The sequence below is a fragment of the Lampris incognitus genome, chromosome 13 (genome assembly GCF_029633865.1).
Source record: "Lampris incognitus isolate fLamInc1 chromosome 13, fLamInc1.hap2, whole genome shotgun sequence".
Classification (NCBI taxonomy): Eukaryota; Metazoa; Chordata; class Actinopteri; order Lampriformes; family Lampridae; genus Lampris; species Lampris incognitus.
Window position 1 is genome coordinate 42,910,562 of NC_079223.1, and position 12,934 is coordinate 42,923,495.

The window sequence follows — 12,934 nt, forward strand, 5'->3', positions numbered from 1 at the left end:
CAGATGGAAACGTGCGGCAGTGGCCATTTAGTTGAAACAGGAAGAACAAACCGAGACTGCGACGCAGGCAGACCGGAAGGGAGGCTTGGTAACTATAGCAACCACAACCAATACTGGCGTAGACTTCAGTAGAGCGTGAACCACAGTCTGGAATCCGGCTACTTCCTGGTAGCAACTCAAATCGGTCCCGGGTAACCCCAGCTGACATTAACCACCGTCCCACTGGTTTGCTAACATTTTTTCACGGTACGTTCATTCACCTAAATACTTTCTCCCCATCTGCGCGCTGTCATGAGGGATTTGTTTTTATTTAGCCAGTGCGAACAAACGTTAGCTCGGCTGATTAGCCACAGCTAGCGCATGTTACGCTAGCAGCCTTCCGGCGGCGCTAGTTAGGCTAGTCAGAAGTTAGCGCCGGGCAAGTAAAAGTCATGTAAACTACGATTTGGGCTGAAGTTTACAGTGGCTAACAAATCCTCTCCTGGCATCAACGTCACTTGAAACTGCTCCGCCACATGAGGCTGGCTGGGTATGTGTAATCCAGGGCGTCCGGGTAGCGTAGCGGTCTGTTCCGTTGCCTATCAACACGGGGATTCGATCCCTCCGGCTTGGTTTGGGCGGCTGTCTCTACACACGCAATAGGCCGTGTCTGCGGACGGGAAGCCGGTTGTGGGTATGTTTCCTGGTCGCTGCACTAGCGCCTCCTCTGGTCGGTCGGGGCGCCTGTTCGGTGGGTGGGGGCCGGGGGCCGGGGACTGGGGGGGGGGTAGCGTGAACTCCCACGCGCTACGTTCCCCTGGCGAAACTCCTCACTGTCAGGTGAAAAGAAGCGGCTGGTGACTCCACTCCTTTTGAGAGAATGTTAGTATCCACGCTCATGCTCGGGATTATTCGACAATATAATAATAATATTAGTGAATGATAAAAACATTTTATTTAAAGGCACATTTCATTACACTCAAGGTCACCTTACATCAAATTCAATAAAAGAATGAGTAAAAAAATATATGTATATATTGTGGCGTTGGTTGTAGCAAGGTTGTTGAGTTGATATTCTATGTTAAGTACACTGTGAGAGCCACGAAGCCGGAGTCAAATTCCATGTGGGTGCAAACCTACATGGCCGATAAACTTGATTCTGAATCTGATAGCTCAATGGAGCCCAGATTTAGTCCCTTGCCGCAGCAACTGCTAACGTGTCCCCGGTAAAACTGTTGAACAGAGATCATCAAATACAGCCCATTTACATTTAATCTGAAATACAGTTATTACTGTTAATGGAGAACTCCAGTCTGTTGACAGAGCAGTGACTGAACTGGGATATTGAATTGAGTTTTTGTTGTAATGCACTGTAATATTGCTTTGTTTTACTAGCAACAAATATTAAGATCGCTTAAAATCATTACCGGGATCCCCCGAGTTCTTATTTCCTAACTCAAAGAAATACCCAGTTCCCCTTGAAAGTAGCACACTGGAGCGTCTCCACTAGGTCCTCTGAAAAAAGGAAGAAGTAAAAACGATTGGAAAATGCTGAAGTGCAAAAATAATAAGATGATTGGATAATTTAAAGAAGGTTCTGGGTTCGAGCCCCGGGGTAGTCCAGCCTTGGGGGTCGTCTCGGGTCGTCCTCTGTGTTGAGTTTGCATGTTCTCCCCGTGTCTGCGTTGGTTTCTTCCAGGAGCTCCGGTTTCCTCCCACAGTCCAAAGACATGTAGGTCAGGTGAATCAGCCCTACTAAATTGCCCCTAGGTATGAATGCATGTGCGTGTGTATGTCGGCCCTGTGTGATGGTCTGGCAGCCTGTCCGGGGTGTCTCCCTGCCTGCCGCCCAGTGACTGCTGGGATAGGCTCCAGCATCCCTGCGACCCTGAGAGCAGGATAAGCGGTTCGGATAATGGGTGGATGGATGGATTGGATAGTAATTTAAAGAAGGAAAGGACAAGGCAGAAATATACTGGGGGGGGAAAAAGAATCAGTGTCCAGGAAAGAGAAAAAGACCATATTTCATAGACTTGTAGTACATAAAACAGATACATTTGATATTTTTAATTTCATAAACGTCATGCATGTTGATGAATGGCCATAAAAGTTGTAACGCTTGCCGAAAAGGTGGGACTTGACACCCACCCTTACATGATGAACTTCAGATGTCTTTCTTTTTCCGAGGCTATGTACAGAAGCCTTAGATATTTGCACAGTGATGAATGGTCCGAATGAGCAGTGCAAGGATAGTAGATAGCACTAAGAACGCCTTTAAGTGCTCCCTGGTGAATATGAGGGGGTGGGATGGGGTACTTTCTAATGTGTAACAAATGCTCAAGTACTTATCTGGTTAAAACCTCAAAAGGGTTCTGAATCTAATGGACAACTACAAAACAAAACAAATTCACTTTATTATATAAGTTTGGAATTTATTGGCCACCGGCATTACCCGTTTCTGAATACTGTGTTCTTGTCCCATGTCATCACACTTGCTAACAGTTGGCCAGTAATGTGCTCCAACACCCCAGGAGCAGTGCACTGCTCTCTGATCACTGTTATCACTCAAACATCCACGGAGCCTCCACACAAGTGGAGCTTTGTGCCTGTTATCTGCAAGTGTGTGTGCCATTGAGCGAGAGACACAGATAGAAAGCGAGAGACAGGGAGAGAGAGAGAGAGAGAGACAGGAGATGAGAGATAATGTGTGTGAAACACTGATTCCCACACTGGAGCGAGAGGAAATGAGAGTGCGCGGCAGCCTCGACGCACATATGAGCCATTGTAACGCCGTGGTGAGCCGATTTCTCTCGTTGTGTTACGGGTGTGTGTTTTGATCGTCTTCCGGGAATACAAGGCCGGTATCGGTGTGTGGGTTTAATCTTGTCTCTCTCTCTCTGTCAGGGTGCGTAAGCCGAGCCTTCTATGCCCATATTTGGAGCACGCGGAGGGCGCGAGCGGACGGGCTGAGACACACCTGTGCGGTGGCGTCATCGGGAGAGACTACCTGCGGCTGGGCTCGTCGGCTCACCTCCAGTTTACCGGAAAGTCGCGCCCCCCCCGGAGTGAAGAGCGGTCGATACTTTCGCTCCTCAACCGGGCATCGAGGGATTGTTTACACGCAAATGGGGACCACTCGGTTCGCGGAGTCGGGAGTCCTACTTTTGGCTTTGCAGGTGAGCTTTCCAGGTTTACTATGAACGGCTCCCCGGTTTTCGCCGGGCGCCGTCGGGTTTTGCCTTCGGACCCGTCGGCGTCGACGGGTCCGAGATCCAACCGAACTTCGATCGAGGCGTTGTTATCGGGGTTGGGGGGTCGTTCAGTTTGCCCGTTTTGGTGTCCGATTGAAACCCCCCGGGTTTCACCGGAAACGCGTTAACGTGTTGATTGAACCTCCTCAGCTCGACGTTATTGGTCACATCCGGGCCTACGTGTACGTTTCACAGCCCGCGGTGGGTTCCAGCCCGCACGCGCGGCTCTACCTGAGTTTAATTGACCCGTTTTTGGGTATTAATTCGATCCAACACCTATAATTTATTTTCGCGCTTCATTGTCTCTTAAATGTTTATGTTTCCTTACGGCTTTGTGAAAGTGAATTGCGGATGAGATGATCTGTGAACTCAAGATTTATGATCTCTTAACCAGAGAGCGTTGGCCTGCGTTAAGTCTCGCTTGTAAAGGGGCATTCCGCAAGTTTTCCGATGGTTTCAGTGTTTAACAGCTGTTCGGGCAACTGTAGTGTGATTTGGTGATGTAGGTTTATGTTATTATTATTATTTTATGTTTTCTCAGGCCTTGGCTGTAGTTTTTTCTCAAGAGCAAGCATGTGTGCCCGGTTTCAAAACCGACACGATAGTTTTCGAAGTGGAGAGAAGGCACTTGGAGAAAGGCAGGATCCTGGGCAAAGGTAAGTCCAAACCAGGAAGTCGATTGTCATGCATGAATAAACCTTGAGTTGCGCTCCTTCAGACTGGCGTATATCTGTTACGCAGTGTGATCACACAATGGGTGGCTTTAGACACTAATTAACGCCAGTTAGCACTTCTGAAGGGGTTTACTGTGGATTCTGTTGATGGGGAGTTCACAAAGGCGGTTCAGTGAATTAATAAGTTGGAACAAGCCAAATAAAGGGACACTCCAGTAATCCATTATCACACAACTCTTCTGCTCCCTTCTTTTATAGTCACTGTGTCCTTTTTCTGGCTGTCATCGGCTGATAAATATATTCATTGTTCAGAGCTCTAGTCCCAAACAGCCTTAGGTCTCTGTGCTCGAGATAATACTACTGTGTCTAACAGCTATGTGCCACAGCCTGTTTGGCAGATTAGCTGTCAACATGCCAGCCTTTAGCTATGGAGTGCTGATAGGCGGTACCTGGTTTTATGTAGCCATACTGACATGTTGCTTGGTTTTATAATGGTGTTGCTATAAATTGGATGATCAAATTACCGTTTCCCAGAAACTACTTATGTACCTTGCCTTGGTTCATCAAGCTTTTCAGATACTGAAAACAACTCCAGCTTTAGTTCTGTGCCTGTTTGCCTGCCCCTGCATGTTTCGCGTGCAGTTTTCCCTCAGCTGGTTCCTTTTGGAGTATTGCTTTTGTAGCTGAGTCATAGTTATCATTAAAAATGCTTCTGCGTTAGACTAGACAGCAACTGGGGTGACCAACTTCCTTGTCTTGTCTACCATGAGGCCACATTTTAATGAACCACTTGAGTTCTCTGTGTAGTTTAATGGCTGATCAAGCAACGTTGCCTTTGACTGGTGTATGCTATCAAGTTTGTGGTAGCCCTTAACCAAGTCAAGTCAATTTTATTTGTATAGCCCAATATCACAAATTACAAATTTGCCTCAAGGGGCTTTACAGCAACACAACATCTTGTCCTTAGACCCCCCGCGTCAGATAAGGAACAACTCCCTAAAAAAAAAAACCCTTTAACAGGGAAAAAAAACCCCAGGAAGAGCAACAGAGGAGGGATCTCTCTCCCAAGAAGGACAACATGCAATAGATGTTTGTGTAAATGTAAACCAAGGCTTTAGTATTGTAAATCAAGTGTAACCTTATGCTGTATGTTCTTGAGTGCTGGGTTTGAAGATGAGGCTGGTTGGGTAAAAGTTATTCGTATAAGCCAAATTCTTCCAAAGTGCATGTAGTTAATACAGCTAAGATGGGAGGGAAGGCACATTGGGGGTTACTAGATTACCAGTCTTGATACAGGCAGCAGTTTGTGTTAAAAGCAAGGTGCATTGGTTGGTGTTGACTAATCTGTTTATTTCTTGTTTGGTGCGGACGTGTCCTCTGTATTGGGCTCAGTAGTCATTATTTCTGGATGGAAAAGTGGCTCTGCCCCTAATCCTACCCCACCCTTTATAGACATTCATGTTCTACAGATGCATCACTGGTGGAGGGGGGTAGGGGGTAGATAAGACTGCTTTTGTTCGGATTCACCATTTACCCTGAAGGAAACCAACCACCTTTCATATGACAGCTTTTAACCTAGTTATATACCTGTATATCCAAGCATCTTAATGATGCGTATAACCTAAGTGGCACCATTTTTTAGAGACCAGTTGCAGTGGTCATGTTAGTCAGCTGTTTAGCCCTGTGTGATGGTTGGTGTAGAGCCTACAAAGACTCTCTGTTTAGTGACTGAAGTGTGGCAGTGTTTTTGCTAAAACTTTGAGTCAGGGCCCTAAGGGGCAAACCCATAGCTTGTGCTGCAGTCCTTAAAAGACATGGCCAAAGTTTTAGCTTGGTTGCTGAGATGATTTCTCACCCAGTTTGGAATATGCTTACCTTGCATCTCCTTATGTCCAAAAACAAAAAACCCTTTGGCTGTTGTAAATTTTCAGCTACCTATAGTTATTGGCCGCTGGGGAAAAAGTAGCGTAAACTAAGATCAGCGCCAGTAATGAGAGACGACATCAATGAATCACACAACGCAGATGGAAACGTGCGGCAGCAGCCATTTAGTTGAAACAGGAAGAACAAGAGACTGCAACGCAGGCAGACCGGAAGGGAGGCTTGGTAACTATAACAACCACAACCAATACTGGCGCAGTCCATTATATACTGCACTAAATGTCAAGTCCTCTTGCCACCTGTCCCCGTTTGTGTTTATCATAGTGAGTTATTAATGTTTCTGTTCTAATGTTGGAGAAAATCAACCATATGCTTTTCTTTTAAATTGCGTATGATTTATATATATATTCATGTATGATGAACAAAGTGATACTGAACTATGATTACTTTCGACGGCAACCCACAGAGAGTTGTACACTAAACCATAGGTAAGATTTTAAATCAGGCCAGCCAGAGTAGATGCTGAGATGTGGGCACCGGGGACATTGGATGACTTGCCATATCTAAATAAAGGCTCCATCCTCAAGAACTTGCTCCAGTCTTTGCCATGCATGATTAAGTTAAAGTTTATAAAGAGGGACTTGCAGCAGGCAGATCACTATTAGATTTCTTATGGCACCCAGTTTGTCAGTTTCCCTGAACTTCCCACATCCTATCTAGCCTGTACTTTTAGGCTTATCTTTACCGTTAATGTAAAATAATTTTGGCATAATTATTTCATAAGCAATGCTGGTTCAGGGAGTGCTGTGCTTTTTGTCTAAATTGGTTTGTTTTGGAAATTCTACATGTAGCGAACACAAAGTCCGACTTTGAAAAGTGAGCATTTTTTGTTTCAGTGGTTAACCATTAGGTTCTAGTGGTTCTAATTCTGGACAAAGAATACAAACCATTAAGATCATGCCTATAAAGTAATGCCTTTCTTTTTTCTTTTCCGTTTTGAACCCCGAGTAAGTCATAGGTGGTTTCCTTATGGCTCCTCCTTGGGCATGTAGGTACAAGTTTGGCAATGTGCCTGGGATGATCAAACCAGTTATTCTGCTTTTTAACAACCTCTTCCACTGAATTCTCTGAATCATTTACCATCACACCTGATCTCCAGATAGTTCCATCATTTTAGCAAGCGTAATCTTTTAAACCTTTTCTTTTTTGGAATATTTTTCTTGATAAATTTTGATAACATATAAACCACGCAAATCAGTGCACAAAACCCAACTTAAGCACACACACACACACACACACACACACACACACACACACACACACACACACACACACACACACACACGGGGTGGGGTGGGGGGAGGGCTACAAGTAACTTAAGTTCATCTTGACCATGTGTCGGACACAAAAGCTCATGGCTGTACACATCATCCACATGTGATTTTTAAATTGAACCCATCAAGGAGTATACAAGAACAAAAAGAGGGGGGAAACAAACCCAAACAATAAATCTCGACCAGAATGGATACATTAGTGGACAGTTCCAAAATAAATGCAACAATGTACCTTCATGTGTGATTGGAGACACGGGGGGGGGGGGGGTAACATTCATGTAACATAACCTTAGAATAAAAGGATGCTGAATGTGGAGCTGCCAGGGAAGAGGAAAAGAGGAAGGCCGAAGAGGAGGTTTATGGATGTGGTGAGGGAGGACATGCAGGTGGCTGGTGTGGCAGAGGAAGATGTAGAGGACAGGAAGAGATGGAAACGGATGATCCGCTGTGGCGACCCCTAGCGGGAGCAGCCAAAAGTAGTAGTAGTAGTAGTAGTATGAATACGACCGCAGTCCTCCATATTTTGATAGGCAACACAGCCTTAATTTCCCTTTCCTGAGCCTTAAGTTTCCCAGCCTACAGTTGACAGATACAAAATATTTAGAGAAGAAATTCACGAATTTGGTGATAAGCTTCTTACTCTCTGGCGAAAGAAAGCAATTCCAAGTGTCTTTATGCCTGCTCAATAATCCAGGTAAGAAATCACAAAGTTGAATCGGTTCATCTGGAAGAGAGAAACGTTTCATCACTTATCTAAGTGACCTCTTCGGTCTCAACTGACTGCAGGTACCCCCACCCTTATAAACAATAGTGGCATAATGACCGAAAACAACGATCGGTTTCCTATACAAATTGCTGTGACCATCAGCTAGCATTACAATGGCCATATGTACTATTCACAGAGGGTTGGAGAATAGTTGCAGAGTATTCTTAGCACCCCACCCCCCCACCCCCGGTTCAGGAATGGTTGTTCCTTCTTTGCATAGATGGCCTCTTTGACGACTCCCCGTTCCAACCAGCATTCCTCCCTATCAAGGATGTGCACATCCTTACTGGCCTGTAGATGGGTGTAGACTGCAGAGTCCTGGCCTGACGTGTTAGCTCTTCTGTGTTGTGCCGTCCTCTTGGCCAGCATCTGTTTGGTTTCCCTGATGTACAAGTCACGGCAATCCTCCTGGCACTTAACAGTGTACACTGTATTGCTCTGTTTGTGCTGGGGGACCCAATCCTTGGGGTGGACCAGTTTCTGGCACAGCGTGTTTTGGGGTTTGAAAGCAACTGAGATGCAGTGTTTGGAAAATACGCATCTCAACTCCAGGTGTCTCACAAGTGGACTCAATATGGGAGGTTTTCTTGCCTAATATGCATGTAACAAAAAAAAATAGTGAGGTAGATTGTAGTTAAAGTTTAATTGACCAAAAGATGCAAACTTGTCTAAATAGAAGTCCTTTATGCACTTAAGCCTTTTTACACACCATATAGCAAATGCGTTGTCCAGCAACGCTGCGTAAGGGCATGGTGGTGGCAAAATGGTTTATATATCAAAATACTTGGGACTTTGTGTCCTGGCAAAATTCTCAACCTGTCTGTCTACATCTGGCCACCTAATCATCCCCCCTGTGTAATTCACTCCATGATTCCTCCCTCTCCACCTTAAGCTGATGTGTGGTGAGCGTTTTGGTGCAAAATGGCTGTCGTGTGTCACCCAGTTGGGTTCTACACATTGGTGGTGGTTGAAATGAGTTTCCCCCCCTTAACTGTCAAGCACTTTGGGTGTCGAGATAAAGTGCTATATAAATGTAATTATCAGCGACGACAACAATTATTTGTAGGTAAGTTTAATTTGAATAAGAATCTTCAGTGAATTTCTGACAACAAAACTGATTGTTGTTTTTACCCCAGTCAGAATATAATATATTCAACGAGCGACGCACATTGAAAAAGAAAGCCTGCTTGGTGTGAAGCCAGCTTAATCAGGGTGGATAATTACTGATATATGTTCACTTAACCTGGTGGCCACTACTTTTGTTTATTTCATGATCAGTTTTGAGCAAAGAGGGCGCCTGGGTGACATGGCGGTGTATTCTGTTGCCTACCAACGTGGGGATCGCTGGTTCAAATCCCCGTGTTACCTCCTGCTTGGTCGGGCGTCCCTAAAAACAAAATTGGCCGTGTCTGCGAGTGGGAAGCCGGATGCGGATGTGTGTCCTGGTCGCTGCACTAGCGCCTCCTCTGGTCGGTTGGGGCACCTGTTCGGGGGGAGGGAGAATAGGGTGATCCTCCCACGCGCTACGTCCCCCTGGTGAAACTCCTCACTATCAGGTGAAAAGAAGTGGCTGGCGACTCCACATGTATGGGAGGAGGCATGTGGTAGTCTGCAGCCCTCCCCGGATCGGCAGAGGGGGTGGAGCAGCGACCGGAATGGCTCGGAAGAGTGGGGTAATTGGACGGGTACAACTGGGGAGAAAAGGGGGGTAAAGAAAAAAAAAGAGCAAAGAAATTAGCCTATAATTATTAGGATCCATGGGATCATTTCCCTTTTTCAATAACAGACATATGTTTGCCCCGTGAAGAGAATTTGGAAGTGTTTCTTGCAATTGAACAATTTATCGTCCATCCTAAATGAGAAAGGTGTTACAATCTCAAGAAACACTTGGTAGAACTCTGCTCCAGACCCATCTGATCCAGGGGATTTACTTGTGGGGAATGCCTTATTTGCTTCTACTAACTCGGTGACAGAAACACTTCCCAGAAAATGCTGATTGCTTTCATTTAGATGTGGCAGAGTTAAGGAACTAAAGAACTTGGGGCGCCCCGGTGACTCACCTGGGAGAGCACATACCACACACAGCTGGGTCCTTGCTGCAGTGGCTTGGGTTCGAATCCGGCCCGGGCCCTTTGCTGCATGTCATCGCCTCTCTCTCCCCTGCCTTTCCTGTCTATCTCTCTCTATCACTATCCAATAAAGGGGCAAAATGCCAAAATATAATCTTAAAAGAAAAAGGAACTGAGAGTAATCTGTCCATGTTGCTGTGGAAGTAGAGGTATAGAGATTGCAGTAAAAAAAATTTAAAATAATTGTTAATCCGAAAGTATCTGTTCGGTATTGGACTGTATTTTATGGACAGCAGTCTTTGTCAGCTCTCCTTTTAGTTGTCTTGAAAGTTATTTTTGAGGTTTATCACTTCATTCGAAATGTTTTTGTCTCTTAATTAATAGACTACAAATTTCCACTCCAAGGACGGTTACATTCAGATTTTAATTTCAGAATCTTGTTATAGTCAGACTGTAATGGTGAGATGTTTTATATATTCTATATGAATAGTTTCTTGTTTCATTTCTTTCAATCTTGAGTTTTGCTTTTTTCTTTGAGGTCTCCAAATAAACAAGAAATCCTCTCATGGTAGCTGTTTCCCAGAGAGTAGAGTCTGAAACCTCTCTGTTATCATTCACCTTTCTGAGATTTTTGGTCATGTACTCTTCAAAACCTGGTGATGATGGTAAAGAGTTAAATCTCAAATTTTGGCGTGGAAAAGGCGGTAACAGGACTGTGGTCAGAGATCGGTATATTGTGATAATGTGTGCTGCTAATATTGGAGGTTAAACCAGCTTCCACTATAAAGTAGTCAATTCTAATACGACTGGTACACGTGAGTAAAATTGATATTCCTTTGTTGGGGTGTTTTCCTCAAATGTCTACCATATTTCTAGATTTGATCAGATATGGGGCGACCGGGTAGTGTGGCGGTCTAGTCCGTTGCCTACCAACACGGGGATCGCGGGTTTGAACTCCCGTGTTACCTCTGGCTTGGTCAGGCGTCCCTACAGACACAATTGGCCGTGTCTGCGGGTGGGAAGCCAGATGTGGGTATGTGTCTTGACATTACGTATGTAATCTTTCACCTTGTTCTGTAAAGCTATCGGTTATTAGCATGTATTTCCCTGGTTGGAGGCCTTTTGAGTAGTTTTGGGTTCCAGCTCAGCTTAAGAAACAAACGTGCATGTATGTTCCCAGCAAAGTCCTTGGTACTTCCCGGCAGAGATTTGGTACTTTCCCTGAGTTGTACAGCTGAGGAATCACATTGCACTGTCCCCGGATGCGTCTCTTCATGCCCCCCCCTTTCTTTCTTTTTCAGTAAACTTTAGTCTTTTCTCCCCTTTTTTTAATCTTGTGATGACCTTGCTATTACTTGGTTTATTGTTTTTATCATGCCTTAACTTGAAGAATTTTTAATGTTTTTAAAACGGTTACAAAAAACTGTTTTTGTACAGTTGGTGACTGCCTAACCCCAGGTGTGTTCTAATTTCGCTTCTATTTTGACGCTGAAAATGTCCCCTTGTTGACATCACTGTTGGGCAATACCGTCCACATCTTCAACTCGCCCAAGGACCCAGATATGTGAAAAGTAATATGTGGCCCAACCAGTCGGTCATGTGACCCCCGTCCGGGTGTCGGGCTACAGTTTGAGACGCGTTGTGTGAAATATTCTTTCTTCGGAGGGAAGGACATGCTGATACTGGTAAAATGCTCATAGTTTGGAATGCTAGGTTTCCAAAAAGACAACGTGACCTCAGAGAAGATAAGGTGTCTTTAGCTCAGTCGTTAGGTGAAGGTGACGCCCTGGCATACGGTGTAGACTCACTATTAACTGGCTGTCGAGGGGTTCAGTCCTCTCGAGGTCACTGACAGGGCGTTCATTTGTTCATTCCTGTCTAGTTTTTTTAGAACGGTGTATTTTTTTTCCCTCATGCTACCCTGTATTCTTTTTAATTGGTTTTCATGTTATCGCCAACCCTCAAAACTTCCAAATATTTGCATTCTCAAAACTCAGTGTGTCTCGCTGGCCAATCACTTTGCACACACAAGGAGTTGTTTCTATGTGAGCGTCCCGCCAGGGTAAAGGACAACAACATATAGTATATAGTATAGTATAGAGCATGGGCGACATTACGGGGGGGCAAAATAATATATCACATAACGTAATTTAAAAATATACAAATATTATTTGCAAATATTATTCGCACACATTTCTGCAGCTACGAAGCTGTCCGCTTACATAAATTAATTAAAAACTGGCAGCGTTGCTTCCCAAATCAGTATAGAACATAGCAAGGTAAAAAAAAGTAAGTGTGTTAAAGTTTTGTCACTTATTTAAAATACAAATTTGACATTGAAACCACATGTTTTGTTTATTGCACACTAGTACTTTTACATTGATACAATTATGTGATTTAAAAAAAATCTTTGCCCCCCCCCAATTTTGGGACCCAAATGTCACCCATGCTATAGAGAATATCTGTTGAAATGTCTAAGAAAATCTCGAGTTTGCAGGAGTAAAGGAACTTTTCAAATAATTGTCTTCTAGCCTAGTGAATGTGAAAAGCAACAACTAATTATCTCAATTTGTATAATCTTTATATATTGTCTTGTCTTTTTGGAAATTGCGTATGGCACTTTGAGGGACATTACATGGATTATTAACATATTCACATCTAGTGTACAGAGTTGGGACTACTGTGCAGTTTTAAATGTAGTTTTTAGCTACTCATTAATCAACGGTTTAACTTTCATTATTTTGGCTATTGGTTGTATTCTGAAGTGATGGGATGCTCGTATTTGGTGAGCTGATGTCCATGCGGGTGCAGCTGGGCTATAAAAGGCTAATCTGTATCGCCGGGTGGTGGGAGGGGATCCTGTTCCGTTGATAATGAAGGGGCACATCTTTGGGGAAAGAAGCTATTCTTGTCTTTTCTATGTGTTGTGTTTCCTCAATGAGGAAATGACGTGAAAACATTTTGGCCTGGATGGGAGGAT

The 12,934-nt window shown here is 44.3% G+C and overlaps 1 protein-coding gene across 1 annotated transcript in view; it reads left to right on the plus strand.

Annotated features, from left to right (window-relative positions):
* Positions 1-2,702: 2,702 nt before the first annotated feature.
* Positions 2,703-12,934, plus strand: part of LOC130122380 (cadherin-1-like) — a 32,817-nt gene continuing 22,585 nt past the window's right edge. The window contains exons 1-3 of the mRNA XM_056291256.1: positions 2,703-2,774; positions 2,884-3,155; positions 3,772-3,886. Coding sequence (XP_056147231.1) covers positions 3,105-3,155; positions 3,772-3,886 — 166 coding nt within the window. The 5' untranslated portion in view covers positions 2,703-2,774; positions 2,884-3,104. The remainder of the gene's footprint in view (positions 2,775-2,883; positions 3,156-3,771; positions 3,887-12,934) is intronic.